At 36.1% G+C, this 25,616-nt stretch overlaps 1 protein-coding gene across 1 annotated transcript in view; it reads left to right on the top strand.

Annotated features, from left to right (window-relative positions):
• Window positions 1-10,779, top strand: part of LOC111161271 (collagen type IV alpha 5 chain) — a 246,161-nt gene extending 235,382 nt beyond the window's left edge. Inside the window, exons 50-54 of the mRNA XM_022524848.1 lie at window positions 5,646-5,823; window positions 7,789-7,903; window positions 8,231-8,403; window positions 9,550-9,649; window positions 9,706-10,779. Of these exons, the coding sequence (XP_022380556.1) occupies window positions 5,646-5,823; window positions 7,789-7,903; window positions 8,231-8,403; window positions 9,550-9,631 (548 nt within the window). The 3' untranslated portion in view covers window positions 9,632-9,649; window positions 9,706-10,779. The remainder of the gene's footprint in view (window positions 1-5,645; window positions 5,824-7,788; window positions 7,904-8,230; window positions 8,404-9,549; window positions 9,650-9,705) is intronic.
• Window positions 10,780-25,616: the final 14,837 nt, after the last annotated feature.

Below are 25,616 nucleotides of genomic sequence, written 5' to 3'. Positions count from 1 at the left end.
ATTCTTATCTTTTACGTAAATCCCTCTAGTCTTCCTCCCATAAAACTCTTCTCCTTTTTTAGACCGTTCTGTCTTCACTATCAGAATCTTAACTTGTACCTATAATCAAGCTTATAAACTTCAAATCCCTGACTTAATAGGGAACCATTAGAAGTTTTTGAGCACCGTGAAATTTAAAAATTTAATTCAAAGAGAAAATGGAATCTGCTATCCAGTATCTCACTGTAACTTGTCAAAATGCATGTATTTGGTCAAACAAGGGCTGTAATACTATGCATTCATAGTATGGAGGCTACAAACTGGCCCTGATTCAGGTACAGTATAGGCCTCAAACATGGGAAGGCCATGATATGGGGCCTAAGATCCCAGGAGTGATCCCAGGTTGCAGAGTCTCTTCTATGGCTCACACAGGGATCAAATTGGAGAGAGCTTGATGGCTAAGCAAAGAATACAGACAGCTATAACTTTATGTTAAAGAAACAATCACCTGATCAAATAAATACAGTCTGTGTTGGATTACTGGAAGGATTATGGTGTGTAAAACAAAACCAAAGACAACTGAAAGAATGGGAGAAGATATTTGCAAATGACAACAGATAAAGGACTAGTATCTAAAATATATAAAGAACTTATCAAACTCAACACCCAAAGAACAAATAATCCAATTGAGAAAGGGGCAGAAGACATGAACAGACATTTCTGCAAAGAAGACATCCAGATGGCCAACAGACACATGAAAAAGTGCTTAACAGCAGTCAGCATCAGGGAAATACAAATCAAAACCATAGTGAGATACCACCTCACACCAGTCAGAATGGCTAAAATTAACAAGTCAGGAAACGATGGGTTGGCAAGGATACAGAGAAAGGGGAACCATTCTGCACTGTTGGTGGGAATGCAAGCTGGTGCAGCCACTCTGGAAAACAGTATGGAGGTTCCTCAGAAAGTTGAAAATAGAGCTATCCTACAACCCAGCAATGGCGCTACTGGGTATTTACCCTAAAAATACAAATGTAGTGATCCGAAGGAGCACATGCACCCGTATGTTTATAGCAGCAATGTCCACAATAGCCAAACTATGGAAAGAACCTAGATGTCCATCAACAGATGAATGGATAAAAAAGATCTGGTATATAAATACAGTGGAATACTATGCAGCCATCAAAAGAAATGAAATCTTGTCATTTGCAGCAACGTGAATGGAACTAGAGGGTATTATGCTAAGCGAGATAAGTCAATCAGAGAAAGGCAATTATCATATGATCTCTCTGATATGAGGAATTTGAGATGCAGGGCAGGGGGTTGTGGGGAGTAGGGAAAGAAAAAATGAAACAAGATGGGATCAGGAGGGAGACAAACATAAGAGACTCTAAATCTCACAAAACAAACTGAGGGTTCCTGGGGGGTAGGGAGGTAGGGATAGGGTGGTTGGGTTTTGGACATTGGGGAGGGTATGTGCTACAGTGAGTGTTGTGAAATGTGTAAGCCTGATGATTCACAGACCTGCACCCCTGGGGCAAATAATACATTATATGTTAATAAAAACAATTTTAAAAATTCAAATGTGAAAACAGTAAAAAAAAAAAAGTTGTGGTATATATATCTATATACAGTGGAATACTATGCAGCCATCAAAACCCCCAAAATCTTGTCAAATCTTGCAACAACGTGGATGGAACTACAGGGTATTATGCTAAGTGAAATAAGTCAGTCAGAGAAAGACAATTATCATATGATCTCACTGATATGAGGAATTTGAGAAATAGGACAGAGGATCATAGGAGGGAAAAATGAAACAAAACAAAACCAGAGAAGGAGACAAACCATAAGAGACTCAATCTCAGGAAACAAACTGAGGGTTGCTGGAGTGGAGGGGGGTGGGAGGGATGGAGTGGTGGGGTGATGGACCTTGGGGAGAGTATGTGCTATGGTGAGTGCTATGAATTGTGTAAGACTGATGGATCACAGAACTGTACCCCGAAACAAATAATGCATTATATGTTAATTTAAAAAAAATGGATGGATTTAGCACTGGTAGGTGTTGGATTCAGTTCTTATCTCCATCACTGAATGCACAGGTTTGAGTTAGTCACTACCTCTTAGCCACTTTTTTGTGTATAAAATATAAGAAAATATTGGTCCTGTATCTTTCTTGATCATAGGTGTGAAAATCAAATTGGAGAATGGAAATCAAAGTACTTTTTATTTATAAAGTAGATTAAAAATAAAACATTACTGCTTAATTGGGGACAGGGCTGGAGATATCCTTGGTCTCAGAAAGAAAAGGAAAAGGTACATAAAAGGAAGGCCCATAATGATGAGAAGATGGGTGTTTGATTGCATCTATGCCTTAGGTTGCACACAATGAAGCAGAATTCTGAATAGTCTCCAAATTTTCAGAGAAAATTTTGAAGAAAAATCTCATGAATTCTCAATGCCTTTCATTTTCTAAAACTATAAGGCTTTAATACACTAATGATTCTTAATATATTTTTTTGTGCCTATACAGAACAGTTTTAGCATTCCATTTGTTACCGCCACCCTCTTTTTTTTATTAACATATAATGTATTATTTGTTTCAGGGGTACAGGTCTGTGATTCATCAGTCTTACACAATTCACAACACTCACCATAGCACATACCCTCCCCAGTGTCCATCACCCAACCACCCTATCCCTTCCCTCCACACACTCCCCCAGCAACCTTCAGTTTGTTTCCTGAGATTAAGAGTCTCTTATGGTTTGTCTCCCTCTCTGGTTTCATCTTGTTTCATTTTTCCCTCCCTTCCCTTATGATCCTCTGTCCTGTTTCTCAAATTCCTCATATCAGTGAGATCGTATGATAATTGTCTTTCTCTGACTGACTTATTTCACTTAGCATAATACCCTCTAGTTCCATCCACATTGTTGCAAGATTTGGCAAGATTTTGGGGTTTTGATGGCTGCATAGTATTCCATTGTATTTATATATTAGATCTTCTTTATCCATTCATCTGTTGATGGACATCTAGGTTCTTTTCATAGTTTGGCTATTGTGGACATTGCTTCTATAAACATTGGGGCGCGCATGCCCCTTTGAATTACTACATTTATATCTTTAGGGTAAATACCTGGTAGTGTAATTGCTGGGTCATAGGGTAGCTCTATTTTCAACTTTTTGAGGAAACTCCATGCTGTTTTCCAGAGTCGCTGCACTAGTAAATCCATCCATTTTCAGTTATTCCAATTTGTCATTCACTCTCACATGACCTTGAGTTAGTCACCTTTCTCTGAGCCACGTTTTTTCCTCTGAAAAAAGAATTAATTATGCTAAATCAATGATTTTTCAACCTGGATAAGTTTTGAAAAGATTCCTAGACACATCCCAAACCTCTTATATAAAAATTCCCAATGATGATGATGACCCATTAGGTTTAAGAACTGTTGGTCTTCTATCAGTCATCTTCAGTCTGAGATAAACATATTCCTTTGGAAACATAAGGAATTTCCAAGAACTAATTAGGCGTAATTTTAAAGGAATCAAGTTTCAAATCCTCAACTTTCATACGTACTTTCTCCTGAAGTTGAACTGCCTGTGTATATGCTATGGATAATCCTGTTTCCCACATCCCCTTTCACTATCACCCATCTCCCACTTTATGAAAGAATCATACTATTGTGTATTGCCATGAAGTGTGAAAACCTCTGGGGACAAATTCAAAGGGACAACTCAAAATAATGGTTCCATTAAAGTCTCCATTAACTGAGGCTCTATAATTCCCTCTAATCCATCTCATTAGAAAATGCATTTCCCAACAAGTTTACTTTTTGTGTTTAGTAATTATCAAAATTTATAATATCTGTATTTTTTATAAATTCCCAATATAATGATGACAATTTAAAAAATATTTAACATGTAAAATCTTATGATCATAGAAAGTTTTTTGAAGTTATTATAGATTGTTTTTTCAGAGAAATATGATAGGATAATCAAGAAAAAAAAACTTAAAAAACACACTAGGAAAAACTGTGTGAGAACAGTGGAATTGACATAATTTCCAGATGCAAAGGGCATTGAATGACTTCCACTTGTTAAAGATGAGTTTATGTACCTTAAAAAATGTTTATTGTTAGGTTTCAAATCATTATGTTGGATATATTTAAAAGAGAGAGAGACAGTTTGTTTTTAAATATAATATATTTCTTTCATGAGTGTTCTATAGTTCCTAGAGTACAGATCCTTTACCTCTTTGGTTAGGTTTATTCCCAGGTATCTTATGGTTCTTGGTTCTATAGTAAATGGAATTGATTCTCTAATTTCCCTTTCTGTATTTTCATTGTTAGTGTATAAGAAAGCCGCTGATTTCTGTACATTGACTTTGTATCCTAACACGTTGCTGAATTGCTGTATGAGTTCTAATAGTTTGGGGGTGGAGTCCTTTGGGTTTTCCATATAAAGAATCATGTCATCTGCGAAGAAGAGAGAGTTTGACTTCTTCATTGCCAATTTGGATACCTTTTATTTCTCTTTGTTGTCTGATTGCTGTTGCTAGGACTTCTAATACTATAAAAATAAATAAATAAATAAATAAATAAATAAAAATATATTCACAAAACACTAGACATGACTGCTGGTAACATTTGAAATGTAGTTTGCAAAGTCCCAGTCTCCAGTATCACAAAGTGGAATATAGAAAGGTAGCTTTGGAGCCAAGAGACAATAACCAATACCTTAATAACTGGCATAGTATCAATTTGAAATTCTGATGAAAAGTTTTACACCTAAACTTAAAAATGTGTGAGGGGGTACACCATTGTTCATCATTCTTTGGTGAATAAGAATAAAAGATATGGGGGCGCCTGGGTGGCTCAGTGGGTTAAGCCGCTACCTTCAGCTCAGGTTATGATCTCAGGGTCCTGGGATCGAGCCCCACATCAGGTTCTCTGCTCAGCAGGGAGCCTGCTTCCCCCTCTCTCTCTGCCTGCTTGTGATCTCTCTCTGTCAAATAAATAAATAAAATCTTTAAAGAAAAAGAATAAAAGAGATAACTTTTAGAGTTATATGTAGAGATATAGATAACCTCTATTGCTCTTACCAGTTCTGAATTTTTTTCCCCTTGCATCCTTCCTTTCTCTCTTAGTTTTTTTTTCCCTTTTTATTATTCACGGCCAAAACTGTTCATGGTTCCTGTGCATTATGGTCAGCACTACCATTGTCTCTAGGCCTAAAGAGATTGCAAAAACAAACAAGATACATACTGAGGATGTCTTAGAAGAAGAGAGGATAGCCTGGAAAGGAAGTACTAACAAGACATTATAAGAGTTCTGTGTGTGTTCTTCACTTTTTCATAATAAATTGCTCAATATTCTCCATAAGACACCATTATTTATAAGTACATCACCAGTGTAAAAACAATGTTGGAGAATATATAATGAACTGCAACAATAAATGTCTATATAAATTACAAGATATTTCCCAATTTTAGAAATGTTAAAAATATAAGTAAACATGCATCTTATAAGTGAAGACCTAAAACAAAGTGTATTTATTATCTAAGAAACATGGGTAAATTTCTCCTTGACAGGTTGTTTGTTAGGGTTTCAAAAGAAACTAAAGTATGATCATCGTATATAGTCCTTCATCCTTTTCTCCCCAATTCTTCCTAGGGACGGCTGGCAGCTGCCTTCGTCGCTTCAGTACCATGCCTTTCATGTTCTGCAACATCAATAATGTTTGCAACTTTGCTTCAAGAAATGACTATTCTTACTGGCTGTCCACCCCAGAGCCCATGCCAATGAACATGGAGCCCCTGAAGGGCCAGAACATCCAGCCATTTATTAGTCGGTGAGACACTGGTTTAGCTTTGACTTTTACCAATCCCCAATTAGTTTAGCTAGTCAGAAAGGAGTCTAAAGCTAATAATTTGATCATGTTCTTCTTAGGTTAGGTAGGACAGAGGTGACTTTATAATATCCAGTTAAGTATTTAGTTTAAGTTTAGTATTTAACTAAAGTATTTAGTTTAAGCCATATTAGTTGGGAATTTGCTTTTAACCAGACCCCGTGATAGACTTAGTATAATGTACAAAGAAATCAGATGAATAATTATGCAAATATATGTAAATTAATATAATATATATCACTCTTGGCTAAATGTTACAATAGATCTAATAAAATGTTATAAAAGCATGAGGAAAAGAATGTTTAATTTTCATTGGATAAATTTGGGATAACTATATGGAAGAAATGTATTTTGACCTGATTAGTACTTAAAGGATGGGAAGGACTTGAGATACAGGTGCTTATAAAGGGGAAGGGCATACTAGGCAGAGAACATGGGAATGGGTAGTAGATTGATATGTCTAGAATGTAACTTGTAAAGGTTTCATAGGGGGAAGAGTTTAGAAAGTTATCTTGGACCCAGTTTGTAGAAGTCTTTCAGTGTAAGGTTTTATTTTGGAATTAATCTGGTTTATAATGGTGAGCTTTGAAAAGTGCTTGAGCTCTACTTAAGGGAAAATTACAGAACCATCAACATGTAACATAGATTATAGAGGAAATGGTCCTAAAATAGAGAGACCAGTTAGATTGAAGGTATTGCTCTAGTCCTGATAGGAATGGATTGGAACTGTCAGTGGGGGGCATGTATCACTTTAATACAATAGATAGGATTTGGTTGTTGATAAGTTATGGGACAGAGGGAGTGATAGCTGAAGTTAGCATGAGTAACTAACAGGAGAGAGGTACCATTAGTATAGACTTCCTAGAGTTTTGCCACATTAGAACTCTAGTCTAACTCAATCTCCTAGGCCTTTGAGATATTGTCATTTTCATTCTGATCATGGCCCAATTGATTTAGGAGTCTACTAACCATAAAGGATGAATCATTGGAAAGTCTAGTTTATTTGACATTGAATATAAAGGTTAAACCTAGTTCAGTATCTCTTAGTAGGAAATTCATGGTGCCCTTTTTAGTACATTTGCCCAGATTTGGGGGGAATTTATTTTTTGTGATTTTTGTCAGTCCCAACTCTTGGGAGTAAATGGTCCTTTAAAGGTATTATTTTATTTTTTATTTATTATTTTATTTTTATATTTTATATTTTATTTATTATTTTTCTTTTGTAGAAAAATTCACCAAATTGGTTCAGTCATATGTCAGAAGGTCCCTTCATGATATTTATTAAAGATTTGGTAGACTTGGCAACATATTTACTGTGTTGCTGCTTTACTTAATTTTATAGATTTAAGCCACATCTCCATGCGCCTGGGTAGCTGCCCAGCATTATGGAAATGCTGTATTTCTCTAGACATAGACAAATGGTTAATAAATATCCTTTGGAGCAAAAATAATGGGTGGGGTTTGAGAAAGTGTCTGTTTCTTGTCTTTTCCAGTTCACCAGACATTGTTCTTACCACAGTTTCAGCATTACTAAATGTCTACCATCCAGTTAGGCATTTTGACAGCAAGTAGTATGTGCAGTACACGAAGCCAAACTCTTACAGCGATTATGACATTGACTATAGCAAGTATGAATACAAATTTAAGGCAGAATGGAAAATGCAAACGCTATAGCATTTGTGGAGTTTGTTTAATTAAGGCTTACAGTTATCATTTATAAATTTATTAAGTATATTGGGAGATAGGGCTTATGAAAAAGCAACTCTTGAAGTGCATTTTCTCCTGCTTTTGTGAGCACAGAAGACACCTTAATGGGCATCTATACCAAGAAAGCTTTGAAAGAAGAGGGATTGCTAGTTCCCACATACTTACTGTGCAGATTGTGTTCCCCTCCCTTTCCCTTACCAGATGTGCAGTATGTGAAGCTCCAGCCGTGGTGATTGCAGTTCACAGTCAGACCATCCAGATTCCCCATTGTCCTCAGGGATGGGATTCTCTCTGGATTGGCTACTCCTTCATGATGGTATGAAATATTCTCCTTGCCTTTGTCATTGTACCTAACTGCCCATCATATCTATCTTCCTAATACAGTGAATCCCTGCCATTTGCATAGTAAAGAGCTTGAACTTCAAATAACTTCTGTCCAAATATTGTGTTTCCCTTCACATATTTTCTAGAATATATTTTCATAATCTGCCTGTTGCTTCTGTAGAGTACCCTTGGTGTCGATACCGTTCTATTATTTCTTGCCCTAGATCCTTCGCTGGAATTGAATTTGGGATCATATTTAGCACATATCATTAGGTATTCACTAAGGTATGAGTGGCACATTTTTCCTTATCTTTTCTAGCACACAAGCGCAGGAGCAGAGGGCTCAGGTCAAGCCTTGGCCTCCCCCGGTTCCTGCTTGGAAGAGTTTCGTTCAGCTCCCTTCATTGAATGTCATGGGCGGGGTACCTGCAACTACTATGCCAATTCCTACAGCTTTTGGCTAGCAACTGTAGATGTGTCAGACATGTTCAGGTAAGGCACTTCCTTCAAAAGTACTAGGGAAGAGAGAAGCAATTCATGGATTGTTTATAACCAACACACGTTGAAGATTTAGTGGACTGCGTATTTCATTTGTGCTTGTTCTTTTCATATACCTGACTCAGGACAGAAAAACAGACTTGGCTAATGTTAGGTATGTGTGCTTTCAGATGGCTTGGTAGTAGTAATCCTTCAGTAGCAAACACACAAAGCAAGGAAAGGTTATAACCTTTCAAACCTGCTCAACAATAATTGAGCTGCTCAACTAGACAGAAGCTACCCAGGAATTGAAGATTGAAGCTGTGATCTATGATCCCTGCCTCAGTCCAGTGATCTCTTTGCCCAAGATCTTATCTTTTCTCTTCTTTCCTTTTCTTTTCTATTCTTTTCTCTTCTCTTCTATTCTTTTCTTTTCTTCTGAGAGATAGAGAGAGAGAGAGAGAGAGAGCATGAGACAAGAGTGGGGAGGAGAAGGGGGAGAGAGAGAGAGAATCTTAGGCAGGCTCCGTGCCCAGCATGGAGCCTGATGAAGACTTGATCTCACAACCTTAAAATCATGACCTGGGCTGAAATCAAGAGTTGGACATTTAACCAACTGAGTCTTGAAGGCGCCCCTTTCTCAGGATGTTTTCAGTGCTCTCATCCAAGTGTCTGAATGAGTAAGACCACATATAGTATATGTACTTCAGGATACTTCAGTCTTGGTAGGTCCTTTAAATTAGATTTTTTTTTCGTTTAAATTAATTTTTATGTATTGCTTCTTTTGAGTTATCATTAGTTGATATTTTTCTTATAATTATCTTTTTGCATTTCATATGCATATGTTTTATCATTTATTCATCATCAGTTGCTCAGATCTCCCTCATTCTAGGACTGTTAGAAAAATATATAAGAGATAAAGAGGGAGAGAAAAATAGAGGAAATAGTGGTAGAGAGAAGAGTCACAAAAATAACTATGACCACTAATGGCTCCTCGGCCATACCAGTTACTGCACTAGATCACATTGCTCAAAAGTTAGTGATTAAGTCATAGGAGAGCTACTTAAGCAAAAATAGGATGTTTGGGTATGAATCTGAACCAATAATAGAATTGAAAAACTAGAAAAGGCTAATTTGATTGTCTTGTTTCTTATCTCCTAGCAAACCTCAGTCAGAAACACTGAAAGCAGGAGACTTGAGGACACGTATTAGCCGATGTCAAGTGTGCATGAAGAGGACATAACATTTTGAAGAATTCCTTGTGTGTTTTTAAATGTGATATATATACATATATATATATATATATAAAATTCCCAGGATGCAATGTCTCACTCCTCCCAACTTTACCACTGCTGCCACCAATGGTGCTACTATATATGACCAAGAGAACATGCTGACTAGTAACCATGAAGATACAGATGTACCTCAACAACATGCCAGAGCAAGGTCTCTATTAGTTTTCTATGAATGAAATAAGGAATTTACTTCTTGGGTCCAGAATGACTTTCCCCAGGATTGTAAGATGAAGATTATATATTTTGCCCAGTAACTTAAAACAGTATGTTAAAAGTTAAATAAAGAGAAGAATCACATTGAGTAAAATAAAAGACTGCAGTTTGGGGGAAGAATTATTTTTCATGGTGCTACTAATCTTACTGTATCCCAGGTTTTTAATATAAAAGTGTTAAGCTTATTTTGCTATGTAAGTAAAGAATGTGTATATTGTATAAACAGCCTTTTAGCTCAAAGTGTTGACTCATTTCGATGTGACCTGACATGTATCACTCTTTATAGACAACCTATGCAAATGTAGAATACAGACAACAAGATTTTGTATCCATGTTTACCAAACTGAAAGAATTTATATTCTTACATCAGATTACTACTAAGAGTAAATTTATTTTGAGTTCTATCCCCTAAATTCTTATTTGACTTTTTAAAAAATATATAGGTCATTTTAGTCACTTTAATCAGAATTTTAAATGTTCATGTTACATACCAAATTATAATATCTAATAGAACATTTTCTCTTTTGCTGTATTCTTCAAAATTCTTAATACTAGATGCCCTCTTTTTAAATGTCTCTTACATCTTGTTTTTGCTCATCCCTAATTAGGCAAAGTCCTGCCAAATAATTTTGAGAAACAAAAATATGCAAAAGATGATGATTTGTTCCCTGTGCTTCTTCTGTAAGAACTATTTTCCTGTGATCTCTTGGTTAGTCTTCTCTCTTCAGTTACAAAGCCAATTAATGTTTCTTCCTCTTTTTTAATTTTAAAACTTTTTATTATAAATAGCCATAGAATACCTTATTTCCCTAGTTGTCCTCTTTTCACTTCATGTTTTTTAACTCACCAATATCGATTTAATTAAAGATATCCTATGTTGTAAGAATGGATTGTTGTGTATCTCTTCAGACTATGTGTAAAAATCTGCTCATTTACAGATGGATTACACATCTTCACATCAACAAATAATTTCTTCTCAGAGAATCATTTAGAGCAGTTCCAAAGAGGTTTCTGCAGATTTTGATCACTCATAGCTGATGGAAGACATGGAGTAATGTAAACTTTTTCTAATAAACATAACAACCCATTGGAAAGTACTTTTACAATAAAAATGTATTAACAATATTATATTGATGGCGATGGCTGAGAAAAGAAGAACTACTTTCTATTTAGGGAAGAATTCATTAATAATGTTTAAAAACAGATTAGTGAGTTAATATTCCTGACGAATAAGAATGTACACATGTAGCTCTATAGTTGAGAACTTGCTAAAAGTAAGAGGCAATAAAAGCCTCTATAATAAAATTTGTATTTCAATTAAAATATGAAACAACCAAAACAATTTTGAGAATTTGAGACCCTAATATGAACCCATGCAAAAGCTAAAGCTTAGAGTCCATAGTTGTAGAAGTTAGATTCTAAAGAATGGGAACTACTTAATAATACTGTTGATTTCAAGGCTAGCCACATGTAAATTCTAGCTTTATTTTTCCATATAACCATGTGAATGAAAACAGTAATGGGTAATTTTAAATGAAAACATGATATTGCATACACCTAAAGGTTGTTCCTTGGGTTACAGTTGCAAGCACTAATTTCAGAGTTTTTGCTGTTTGTTGCTTTCCCTCTCATTTTTATCGGGTTGAAAACATTGCCTCAGAAAGAACCTACCATTTTAATGGTTGCATGTGATGTAGTCTATGTGTTTCTTAACCCCCCAGCTATCCCCAGTCCTGCTTTGTTGTTTAAAGTACATGAATTCAATCCATTCCAGGACCTTAGTATCATTGACCCTCCCTTGCCACTGAATAATGAAAGATTATTCTGATGTAACTGCTCTAGTAGTTACCTATAGTGAGTTTTATAGTCATACATGCCTAATGGTTTTCCCACATACGCAGGCAACGGATAAGCTGTTCTTCCTTAACCAGATGCAAGTAGTTACTACATCTACAAACCGAGTGATACACATATGGTTGGTGTTACACTCATCACTTCCAAGCTTCCAAACGGGTACCATTGGACATTCTGTGATTGTACAGTGTATTTTCTCATTTGGCCAAATTTGAAGAACCCTTTATTTCTTGTGTCTATTAAGTTCTTTGCCTCAATTGGCATGGTTAATTGAAAACTCACTGGTTAGACCAAGCCATCAGAAGGTTTATTCATATGTTAATCACAAGAGGGCACTATTGCCTATAAAAATAAATAAGCATGTATAATGATTTGTTGAGCTCATTGTTGATGGTGGTGGTGAAGTCCTTTGAAGCTCTCCCTCCAGATTCTTGTTTTAAGCTTCATGTATTCTTTCTTCCTTATAAAGATCAACAAGTATTTTAAGAGGTGGCCCAGTTTCCCAATGTCTGCATCCAAAAGAAGGGACAGCTTTGCTATGAAAGATTTTCTTAAGAGCCTGATTAGGAATTGGCTCTGGTAGTACGTCCCATACCTCTCAACACAGAAGCAAAGTGCAATCACTTTTTTTGGCCAACACTTCAGTTGGCTTCTTTAGCAGAGAAGTTCTGTTCTCATGCTGCACTATACAAGCACCCTCATCCCTAGGCAGCTCCAAAATCAACTGAATAATATTTATAAATCATACATCATTTATTTTAAAGCAGTGGTTTCTGGAGTACATTCAGGATGTTTGGAAGGTTTCTGTGGTGGAAGTACTCATAAGTTGGGACACGGAAATAATAAATCCAGATAGGCCTGTCTTCCAAGTTCGACAACAATAAACGTTCATTAGATATTTATTAGCTGTATAGCACCATGACAGATAACAATCCAAAATCAACTCAACCAGAAGGATAGTCATTGTAATATATACTCCTAAGAAGAGGTATGCTTTTCCATCTGACTACCAAATCTTACTAATTCCAAGTTAGACTGGAATAGATCATAAGGCATTTTGCCAGCACTAGCTATCCTGAGGAAGCTGGCTCACCAAGCCATTCCCTAACACGTGGACAAGCTAAGATCACAGGTATGTAACCTTGACTCTATTTCTCTATGTAGTGAATTGTGTGCCCAACGTATGATCTAATGAGATGACAAATTGTTGACATTATGGCATTTTCTCTTTTGTTTTCCTTTTCCAGATTCTCATGGCATTCTTTGCCCTACTTTCTGTGCCCAGAGGGTTCCTGTGCCCTCTAGCTTTTGGTTGAGTTCAACCAATGGGATACCCTGCAGGATAGAAGAGCAAAGGACAAGACTGATGTTAGGTATTTCTTTTCATGGGTCACATGTAGTGACCTCAGGTCGGCTTGTGCTCTTCAGTTGAATGTCCCTGCTCCTCTCAAGATGATCTGCTCTTCGAAATTATTTACCATTCTGGTTCCAATCGCCAATTTCTTCTCATTTCTTCAGGTCTATTTATGATAAGTCTGTGGCTGCTATGCTGCTAGTCCTGGATTCCTGCATTACCTTTTGTGGTTCTCCTACACACCACCTCTATCTTTCTTTTTTTTTTTTTCACCTGTATCTTTCTAATTAAACTCTCCTCAGATTATCCTAATTTAGTGCCTTGTCTTTTCGCTATTGATACCCTGACAAATGCACAACTGCTTCTACTCTCTAAAATCTGGTGGAGGTGCTTTATTCTATATGTGGGAAAATGAGGATGGATTGGTAAAACTGGCATGCGTGAGTAGCATCTTCCACTTTGAACTGAGAGATAGACCAACAGAAATGTGAATTAACATTACTTAATCTAAGACCTAGCTTACCAAGCTTTATTGGAAGCTGCATTCCAAGGTTATTAGGGTGAAATGAGACAAAATATGTTCATTATGACCCTAAATTATTTAGTTACTTTTCTAAATATTGCTCCACTGAATCTCTAAAAAAAAACATACATTTTAACTTCCCCCTAGGTGGTTATTTGCCTTGCTCCATCCTACTCCAATATGAAGAATCTTAGTTGCCCAACTGGCAGACAAGATCCTAAGCACTGTTAACTGATCTTTGAAAGCTCCAGAAAGAAAATTCCTGGTGGTGCTATGTCCACCAGAGAAATTTGCCAAGCCAGTTTTACATGTCTGCAGTCAATAAAAGCAATCCTAAGTGTTACTAGGCCAAGAAATAAACAATTTAAACCACCTAAAATAAGTGGTTTCTAGCCTCAAGAACCTCTATGACAGGTGAGCCCACAGAAGCACTTCAGATCTGCTTCCCTTCTGTTCATCAAGGGTACAAGAAGGAATGCTTAGACTGGAGATTACAGAAGATGGGACCAACTCTAAAGCCAAAGGCAGTTAGATTACTCACTAATTTCAACCAGGTCCAGATGGAGCCTACCAAGAGGTGACTCTACTTTTTTTAAAGATTTTTTTTTTAATTTTTATGTATTTATTTGACAGACTGAGATCACAAGTATGCAGGGAGGCATGCAGAGAGAGAGGAGGAAGCAGGCTCTCCGCGGAGCAGAGAGCCCGATGCGGGGCTCGATCCCAGGACCCTGGGATCATGACCTGAGCCGAAGGCAGAGGCTTCAACCCACTGAGCCACCCAGGCGCCCCAAGAGGTGACTTTTTAAAGACCATACTTAATTTTGAAGTAAAATTGCTTTCTGGTTGATTCCTCAAAGCCAGTAAAGTGCTTGCTATTGCCGGTTTATCACAAGCCACAACAGTAAACCAGTTGTCAGATCTTTGTCCCTCTCTGACACAATAATTTGACCCTTGTTTGGGCTCTAAGGAAGACTATACCTGATGCCTCAGTAGCAACATAAGTAATACCTTACATTTATAAGTTCTCATTAAAATGTAATTCACCACACATTATGTCATCTGAGCCTCAGCAACCCTGATGTATTCAAACAGTGCAAGGATTAGTCTCCATCTACGGATGCAGAAGCCAAGCCTTACGAAGGTTACGTGACTATCCCAAGGTTACCAAACAAGTTATTAAGTTCTTTTTCACTCAAAACCTGATTATCACCTTCTAGTCCTGAAAATGCCTGTATCAAAAAAATCAGAATCCTGTGTGATGGAGACTCTTGGCACTACAGGGGTCTCTGTTGCATGAGAAGTAATGAACGACATGCTTTGGGAACCTGTTCCCAGTTACGGATGAGTGTTTTTCACAGCAACTGAGGTCCCTTAGAATTAGCCCTGGGACACAAGGGACTTACAGTGAATTCACTGTATTTTAGGATACTCTTGTCGGTCTGGTCTAAGCCTCTGCAGCTAAAGAAAACCTTGTGAGTCTGGCCTGGTGCCTACCTCACTTGAGCTTCTTCTGGACTCTTGAATCCAGACAAGCTCCTGGAATTTGAATGCCCTAGTCTGAGAACTCCCCAGCACTATTTCTATTCAAGTAGGAACCAATGTGTCTTGATTGTTATGTAGACCTCAGACTATGCAGATACCATCTATCTTCTATTATAGACAATGCACAACACACTCCGTGGAGGGGAAAATTTCTTTATAGTTCCAACAGGAAAGTTTGTCATTTTTCATTTACATTAATGTACACTAAACACACAGAGAAGCAACTTGCGTTCACTAACTATAACCTCCATTGGTCATGTTTCACGTGTAGTAGCTTTCCTTATTTGGCTCCCTTCAGCAGACATTTAGGCTAGGGATCAGATGAACAAACATCGAGCCAAGTGGGCCAAGCAGTATGTAGTTATTTATCATATTAGAGAGGCGGCAAATGTTAAAGACAAGCTGGAAAACATCTAGACTAAAATAGGGCCCTACTTAGTTTATAGTAATCAGTAGAGTAGCAAGGCAGACTTTGAGATTACTAGGTTTGAATATGTTCTTAAAGTTCACTGTGTACTTTCAGATGTGCAACTGTTGCCCATCTTAAGGCCAGTAGAAGCACACAGAACTCCCCCCACGGAGTGGAAAGAGATAAGAGCCTAAAGCCATTCTCATAAATGCATCCTTCTTTTGGTCTGAGAAACCAGTGTATTTTTTCTGACCTCTCTGAGCTAGCAGAAGCAGCCATGGGCACAAGACAATGTGTTATGCCTTTTTTCCTTAAGACTGTCATTTTGCTTCATCTATTTTGAAGATCTGTTACTAGGTGCATAAATATTTATGATTGTTTCATCCTGTTGATGAAATGATCCCTTTATCATTTTGATAATGGTAATATGGTAAAGAAAATAATACTCTTAATACTCTTTGCTCTGAAATCTACATTGATAACAAAGTAGCCATCCAGCTTTCTTTGTGTTAGTGTTAGCATGGTCTATCTTTTTCCAGTCACTTTACTTTTAATCTTGTTCTCTCTCTCTTTCTCTATATATATATTCTTAAAGATTTTACTTATTTATTTGTTGGAGAGAGAGAGAGAACTCAAGCAATGGAGGAGCAGGCAGAGGTAGAGGAAGAAGCAGGCTTCCCACTGAGCAAGGAGCCCGATGTGGGACTCCATCCCAGGACTGTGGGATCATGACTTGAGCCCAAGGCAGCCACTTAACAGACTGAGCCACCCAGGCATTCCCCTCTCTATATATTTGAAGGACGTTTCTTTTAGGCAGCAAATTAATAGTTGGATCTTGCTTTTTTATACATCGAATAATCTTTGTTCTTTAGTAGACCACATTTAATGTGGTTATTGAAATGGTTAGGTTTAAATCCATCATCTTGCTATTTGTTTTCTATTTGTATCATTTGTATTTTGTTCACTTTTTAATGCCTGGTTTTGGATGAGTGAAATGTTTATTTCTGATTTCATTTTATCTTCTTTGTGGTATGTTAACTATAATATTCTGTTCAATTTAGTGACTGCTTATCACAATCTACATGGCAGTTATGTAATACCACCTTACATATGCTTTAAGAATGTTACAATAGTATACTTTCAATTCTCCCCTCCTGAGCTTTGTGCTATTATTTTCATACAAGGTAGTTTGAATGTTATAAACCCCATACTACATCCTTATTATTTTTTTTAAGATTTTTTATTTATTTATTTGACAGACAGAGATCACAAGTAGGCAAAGAGGCAGGCAGAGAGAGAGAGGAGGAAGCAGGCTCCCTGCGGAGCAGAGAGCCCGATGTGGGGCTCGATCCCCAGCACGCTGGGATCATGACCTGAGCCGAAGGCAGAGGCCCTAACCCATTGAGCCACCCAGGCGCCCCATCCTTATTATTTTTGTTTAAACAGTTCATTCTCTTTTTTATTTGATATAACTTACATACCATGAAATTCACTCTCTTAAAGTATATAACTAAATAGTTTTTAGTATATTCACAAAGCTGGGCAATCATCACTAATTCCAGAACATTTTCTTCACCTCAAGAAAAAAAAAAACCCATACCCATTAGCAGTGACTCCCTATTCTCCCCACACCTCCATTTCTCCCTCCTTCTCTATCCCCAGGCAACCACCAGTCTTCTTTCTCTCTCTAGAGATTTGCTTACTCTGAACAAACTGGTGGTTGCCAGAAGGGAGGGGGTGAGGGAGAAAAGGAAAATGGGTGAAAAAGAGTGGGAAGCACGGGCTTCCAGTTATGGAATGAGTAAGTCATGGAAGTAAAAGGTACAACATGGGAATATAGTCAATAGTATTATAGTAGCATTGTGTGGTGACAGATGGTAGCCACATTTGTGGTGAGCATAGTGTGACATACAGAGTTGTTGAGTCACTATGTTGTCTGCCTGAAACTAATGTAATGTTGCATGTCAACTACACTTCAGTGCAAGTAAAATAATAGATTTACCTACTTTGGACATTTCATATAAATGTAGCCATGTAATATATGGCCCTTTTGTGCCTATTTTTTTCACTTACCATAATGTTTTGAAAGCTCATTCATGTTGTAGCCTGCGTCAATACTTCATTCCTTCATTTTTTTTTTTTTTTAGTTGAGGTGAAATTCACATAACATAAAGCTAATAATTTTAAAGCAAACAATTAAAGTGGCATTTAATACATTCACAATGTATGCAACCACCACATCTATCTGGTTCCAAAACATGTTCATCATCCCAAAGATAGCCTCATAACCATCGAGCAGTCACTTCCCACTCCCCAAAACCCCTGGCAGCCGCTAATCCACTTTCAGTCTCAATGGATTTTTTTTTAAGCTTTTATTTATTTGACAGAGATCACAAGTAGGCAGAGAGGCAGGCAGAGAGAGAGGGAAGCAGGCTCCCCGCTGAGCAGAGAGCCCGATGCGGGGCTTGATCCCAGGACCCTGAGATCATGACCTGAGCCGAGGGCAGAGGCTTTAACCCACTGAGCCACCCAGGCGCCCCTCAATGGATTTTCTTATTCTGAATGTTCATGTAAATGGAATCATACAATATGTATGGCATTTTTGGTTTGGTTTCTTTCATTTGACACTGTGTTTTTAAGATTCAACCACATTATACCCCATATGAGAACTTCAGTCTTTTTTATGTTTAATAATAATTTATTTCATGAATATAGCATGTTCTGTTTATCTATTACTACATTGACATTTGGGTTGTTTTTATCTTTTGGTGATTGTGAATCATGCTGTTATGAATATTCATGTTCAAGTATTTGTTTGAATACCTGTTTTTAATTCTTTTGAGTATGTACCAAGGAGTAGATTTGCTTGGTCATATAGTAAGTCTATGTTTAATTTCTTGAAGAATTTATCAGACTATTTTCCAATGGCAGATGCACGATTTACATTTCCACCAGCAATGTACAGATGTTCTAATTTTTCCACATCCCTTCCAAAATGTATTTTTCCAATTTTAAATTATAACCACCCAGTGTGTGTGAAGTGGTCTCATTGTGGTTTTGATTTTAATTTCCCTAATGATTAATGATGTTGAATATCTTTTTGTGAGCTTGCTGGTCACTCATATATCTTCTTTAGAGAAATGTCTATTCAGATATTTTGCCAATTTTTAAACTGGGTTATTTTTTCACTTTATTTTTGAACTGTAAGTGTACTTTAAATATTCTGAATATTAGTCCCTTATCAGATATATGATTTCCAAACATGTTCTCCCATTCTGAGGGTTGTCTTATTAATTTCTTGATGGTGTCCTTTAAAGTACAAAAGATTTTAAATTCTGGTGGAATTCCATTTATCTCTTTTTCCTTTCACTGTTCTTGCTGTTGCTATCATATCTAAGAAACCATTGCCTCAACCAAGGTCATGAAGATTTGCCCCTGTTTTCTTCTAAGAGCTTTATAGTTGTAGCTCTATAATTAATTCTTTAATTCAGTCAAATTAATTTTTATACATCATGTAAGGTAAGGGTCCAACTTCATTCTTTTGCATGTAGCTATCCAGTTGTTCCAGAACCATTTGTTGAAAAGACTATTCTTTCACCCCACTGATATCTTGGCATCCTTTGAAAAATCAATTGACCATAGATGTATGGACTTATTTCTGGACTCTAAATTCCATTCCACTGATTTATATGTCAGTCTTTATGACAGTACCACACAGTCTTGAATACTGTAACATTTTGTAAGTTTTGAAATCATCAAGAGTGAGTCTCCGAGCTTTGTTCTTCTTTTCCAGGATTGGCTATTCAGGGTTCTTTGATTCCATATGAATTTTAGGATCAGTTGTCACTTACTTCAAAAAAAAAAAAAAGTAGTAGTCAGCTGGGACTTTGATAGATTGCATTGAATCTGTGTACCACATGGGGAATATTGTATTTTAACAATATTAAGCCTTCCAAACCATAAATACTAGATGTCTTTCCATTTATGTAGGTCTCTTTAATTTTTTTCATTGTTGTGTTATAGTTTTCAGTGTAAAAGTCTTGTACTTCTTTTGTTTAATTTATTCCTAAGTATTCCATTCTTTCTAATACTACTGTAAATGGAAGTATTACCTTAATTCTTGTTTCAAATTGTTTATTGCTAATGTATACAAATATAATTTTTTGGATGTTGATCTTATATGTTATAACTATGCTGAGTGCATCGCAATATGCTGAATTCATAGCAATATAACATATATGTTATAACTATGCTGAATGCATAGTTATAAGATATAAGATCAACATGAGAGACTGTGGACTCTGAGAACAAACTTGGGGTTTTGGAGGGGAGGAGCGTGGGGGGTTGGGTGAGCCTGGTGGTGGGTATTAAGGAGGGCACGTATTGCATGGAGCACTGGGTGTAGTCCATAAACAATGAATCTTGGAACACTGAAAAAATTAAATTAAAAAATAATAAAATAAAATAGATATTGTAAAAATGTATAACATTTCAAGATATTATAAAAGAATAGAATAATTTAAAAAAACTATGCTGAATGCATTTGTCAGCTCTAATAATTTCTAGTGGATTCTTATGATTTTCTGTATATAAAGTCATGTCATCTGCAAATAGAAATACTTTTAATTCTTTCCAATCTTTATGCTTTTTTTTATTTGCCTAATTGTTCAGGACAGAAACCCTAGCTAAATATTTAATAGAAATGATGAGAATGGATATCTTTTTCTTGTTTCTAATCCAAGGGGGAAGGTTTCAGGTTTTCCTCCATAAGTATGATGTTAGCTGTTTGTTTGTTTGTTTGTTTTTTCATAATTGCCCTTTATCAGATGGAGGCATTTTCCTTCTACTGCTAGTTGTTGAGTGTTTTTATCATGGAGGATTGTTGGGTATTGTCAGATTCTTTTAATGCATCAAGATAATCATATGGGTATTTTTTCTTTATTCTATTAATTAGGTGTATTACACTGATTGATTTTAATATGTTGAATGAATCTCATATTCTGGTATAAATCCCACTTAATTTCGGTATATAATCCTTTTAATGTGTTTTGCTAGTATTTTGTTGAGGATTTTTTGTATCAATATTCATAGAAGATATAGATCTGGAGTTTTCTCATAGTGTCTTTGTCTGACTTTATTATCTGCATATTACTGGCATCATAAAATGACTTGGGATGTGTTCCTTTCTCTTCAATTGTTTGGAAGAGTTTGAGCAGTATTGGCATTCACTCTTCTTTAAATGTTTGGTAGAATTCACCAGTGAAGATATCTGGTCCTGTGCTTTTTATAACTTGCTTAATTGGATTTGCTAGTGATTTGTTGTGTTTTTTTTTTTAAAGATTTTACATCTATATTTGTAAGGAATACTGGTCTGCAGTTTTCTTTTCTTGTAATGCCTTTCTCTGGTTTTGGTAACAAGATTCTGGTATCCATGAAGTATTGGCCTCATTGAATGAGTTGGGAAGTTTTGCCTCCTCTTCCATTTTTTGGAAAATTTTGTGAATAATTAGTGTTAGTTCTTCTTTAAACACTTGCTAAAATTCATCAGTTATCTGATCCTAGGCTTTTATTTGTGGGGAAATTAAATTATTTAATCTCTTTATTTGTTATATCTCTTCAGATTTTCCATTTCTTCTTGTCAGTTTTGGTAGTTTGTGTCCTTCTAGAGATTTGTCTATTCCATCTAGTATGTCTAATTTGTCTACATACAGTTATTTATTATTTTATAGTTATTTTATTCTGTAATGTCAGTTATTTTTATTCTTTATATATAGTATTCTTTTATAGTTATTTTTATTTCTGTAATGTCAGTAGTAATGTCCCTTCTCTCATACCTGATCTTAATAATTTGAGACTTCTCTCTTTTTGTCTTGGTCTGTTTAGCTAAAAGTTTGTCAATTTTATTAATTTTTCTCAATGAAGCAACTTTTGGTTTTGTTGATTTTTTTCTATTGCTCTTCTACTCTCAACTTCATTGATTTCCATTCTAATATTTACTATTTCTTTCCTTCTGCTTGCTTTTGACTTAGTTTATTCTTTGTGTAGACTTTTTTTTTAAGTAATCTCTACACCCAGCGTGGGGCTTGAACTCGTGACCTGGAGACCAAGAGTCACATGCTCTGCCCACTGGGCCAGCCAGGCACCCCTTTCTGTAACCTTTCAAGGTAGTTGGTCAGATATTAATTGAGATCTTTTGGGTCTTTTTAAAATATAAGCATTTACAGTAATAAATTTTTCTCTAATCACCACTTTAGTCATACCGCATAGGTTTTAAAGTGTTTTAGTTTTGTTTTCATTCAACTTCAAGTATTTTCTAATTTACTTTGTTATGTCTTCATTTAACCATTAGGTATTTAAGGATGTGTTATTTAATTCCACATATTTGTGAATTTCCCAATTTCCTACAGCTAATTTCATTCTGATGTTGTCAGAGAACAGACTTTGTATGACTTCAGTCCTTTAAAATTTATCAAGACATTTTTATGAGTTAACATATGGTCTATCCTGGATAAAGTTCCATGTGCTCTTTAGACAGTGTGTATTCTGTGTTGGGTGGAGTATTCTACAGAAGTTTATTAGATGTAGTTGATTTATAGTGTTGTTCAAGGTTTCTATTTTATTGGTGATCTTATGCCTCGTTGTTCTATCCATTATTGATATTAGGGTATTCAAGTATCCAGATATTATTGTTAGATTGTCTATTCATCATTTCTGTCAGATTTTGCTTCCTATATTTTGGGACTCTGTTCTGAGATATCTAGATATAGATACAGGTATAGAGATACATAGATATTTTCCATATACTCTTATGTCTTTTTATTTTTATAAAATGTCTTTGTCTCTAGTAACAACTTTTCTCTTAAAAGTTTATTTTATTTGATATTAGTATAGCCAGTGCATCTCTCTTTTTGTTACTCATGGCATGGTGTATTTTTTTCTATCCCTTTACTTTCAATCTATTTGTGTCTTTGAATCTAAAGTGTGTCTCTTGTGGTCAGCACAAAGATAGACCATGATTTTTATATCCATTCTGCCAATCTCTTTATTTTGGTTGTATTGTTTAATCTATTCACCTTTTTTTTTGAAAGGGAGAGAGTTGAAGTAGGGGCAGAAGGAGAGGGAGGGAGAGAATCCCAAGCAGGCTCCACTCCTGGGATGGAACCTGATGTGGGGCTGGATCTCATGACCCTGAAATCATGACCTGAGCCAAAATCAAGAGTTGGATGCTTAACCAACTGAGCTGCCTGGGTGTCCTTTAATCCATTCACATTTAATGTAAGTACTGATAACATAGGGCTTATGACTGCTATGTTGCTCCTTGTTTTTTATATCCTATATATTTTTTGTTTCTACATTTCTCCATAACTTCTTTCTTTTGTATTAAAAAGCATTTTCATTCCCTTGTCATTTTTTAAATTTTATTTATTTGGAGTTATTTTCTTCTTGTTTGCTGTGTGGATTACAATTAACGTCTTAAGTTATAACCATCCAGTTCAGTTAAATGGCAACTTAATTTCAATAATATATAAAAAGTTTTCTTTCATATAGCTTCATTATCTGTCCTTCTTTGTGCTTTTATTTTAATAAAAATTACATCTTTATACATTGCATGCCCATCAGCACAGATTTATAATTATTGCTTTATGCAACTGTCCTTTACATTCAGAGAAAAAAGAGTTAAAAATAAAATATACATATATACTCTTTTTAAAAGATTTTTAAATTTATTTGTCAGAATGAGACACACATACACACACAGAGAGAAAGAGAAAGCACAAGCTGGGGGAGCACCTGGCAGAGGGAGAAGCTCAGCAGGAAAGCTGATGTGGGACTGGATCCCAGGACCCTGGGATCATGACATGAGCTGAAGATAGACACTTTACCAACTGAGCCACCCAGATATCCCCTCTTTTTTTTGTATTTACCTATACAGTTACCTGTACTAGTATTCTAGTACAGACAAGAATCCATGTGGATTCTAGTTACTGTCTAGTGTCCTTTCATTTTAGCCAAAAATATACCTTTTATTGTTTCTTATATTTTTTATATTCATATATATATATAAATATAATATAAAATATAAACAAATATTTTTTCTATTTCTGTATGGTGAATTCTGTCAGTGATTGTTGATCTGAATATGTCTTACACTCTCATTCATTTTTGAAGGATAGTTCTATGATAATAGGATACTTTGTTGATAGTTTTTTTTTCTTTTAACACTTTGAATATACTGTCCCAATAATTCTAGCCTCCTTGGTTTCTAATGAGAAATTCCCTAGTAATATTATGAAGGATCCCTTGTACATGATGAATTGCTTCTGCAATGCTGCTTTGAAGATTCTTTGTCTTTGACTTTTGACAGTTTGATTCTAATGTATCTTGGTGAAATTCTCTTTGAGCTATTTCTATTTGGAGTTCATTGAACTCTTTAGATGTGCAGATTAATGTATTTCATCAAATTTTGGTAGCTTTTGGTTACCATTTCTTCAAATATTCTTTCTGCCCTTGTGTCTCTTCCTTTTCCCTCTAGGACTCCTGTTATTAGGGTTGTTGATTCACTTGACAGTGCTCCATAGTTCTCAGATGGTTCTATTCTGTTTTCTTCATTCTTTTTTCTTTCTATTCCTCAGACTGGATAATCTCATTTGACCAGTCTTCAAGTGTGCTAAAAGCTTCTTTCTTCTGCAAGTTCAGATATACTGTTGAGCCCCACTAGTGAATTTTTCATTTCAGTTTTTGTACTTTTCAACTCCAGAATTTCTTATTGGTTCTTCTTTCATTTTTAAAGTATTTATTTACTTTTTTCTTGTTTTATTTAAATTCAAGTTAAAAATATGGAATTCCTTATGAATTTGCATGTCATCCTTGTACAGGGGCCATGCTTATCTTCTCTGTATTGTTCCAATTTTGGTATACGTGCTGCTAAAGTGAGCACACTTATTGGTTCTTTTTAACTAATTGCTCTCTTTGTATTAACATTCACTATTTAGTGAGACATGTTCTCATATTCTCATGGTTTCCTTTACTTTTAAGAAAACTGATATTGCTGATTTAAAGTGATTGTCTAATTAAGTCCAAAGTCAAGTCTTCCTCAAGGAATTGCTTCTGTTAACTACTTCTTTGCCTATATATGAGCCATACTTTTTAGCTTTTTGCATGTCTTATAATTTTTTCTTGAAAATTGGAAATTTAAAATAATAATAATGTGAGGACTTTGCATATCAAATGCCCCTCAAAGTTTTGTTGGTATAACTATTTGTCATTGTTGCTTATTTGTTTGTTTAATGATATTTCTTTTTTTTTTCAAAGATTTTATTTATTTATTCGACAGAGATCACAAGTAGGCAGAGAGGCAGACAGAGGGAGAGGGAGAGGAAGCAGGCTCCCCGCTGAGCAGAGAGCCCGATGCGGGGCTCGATCCCAGGACCCTGGGATCATGACCTGAGCTGAAGGCAGAGGCCTTAACCCACTGAGCCACCCAGGCGCCCCTGTTTAATGATATTTCTGTACTAATTCTGTCAAAGTTTGTCTTTTTTTGTTTGTTTGTTTATCATGTGTGGCCACTAAAGTCTCTGCTCGCTTAGGTTAGCATCCAGATAATTACTTTACAGAGATTTCCTTAAATGCCTGGAATCAGTGATCTCCCAGCCATTGCCAAGTGACTGAGCTCACTGGAGCACAGCTTCAACTCTCAGCCAGGCGGTTCACAATCCTCTTTTAGCCTTCTCTTCCTGCTGGTATAGAATTCTACAGGTTAGGGGTGCCTGGGTGGCTCAGTGGGTTAAGCCTCTGCCTTTGGCTCAGGTCATGATCTCAGGGTGTTAGGATTGAGCCCCACATCAGGCTCTCTGCTCAGCAGGGAGCCTGCTTCCCCCTCTCTCTCTGCCTGCCTCTCCACCTACTTGGGCTCTTTCTCTCTGTGTCAAATAAATAAAATCTTAAAAAAAAAAAGAATTCTACAGGTTAGGCAGTGGTGAGGCTTTTGTCTTCTCAGGTCTCTCATGAGCATGTACACAGCCCTGGGCATGCTCC

The sequence above is a fragment of the Enhydra lutris genome, unplaced genomic scaffold, assembly GCF_002288905.1.
Source record: "Enhydra lutris kenyoni isolate GAN:26980312 unplaced genomic scaffold, ASM228890v2 scaffoldscaffold83, whole genome shotgun sequence".
Classification (NCBI taxonomy): Eukaryota; Metazoa; Chordata; class Mammalia; order Carnivora; family Mustelidae; genus Enhydra; species Enhydra lutris.
This window is presented reverse-complemented; position numbering and strand designations above follow the sequence as displayed.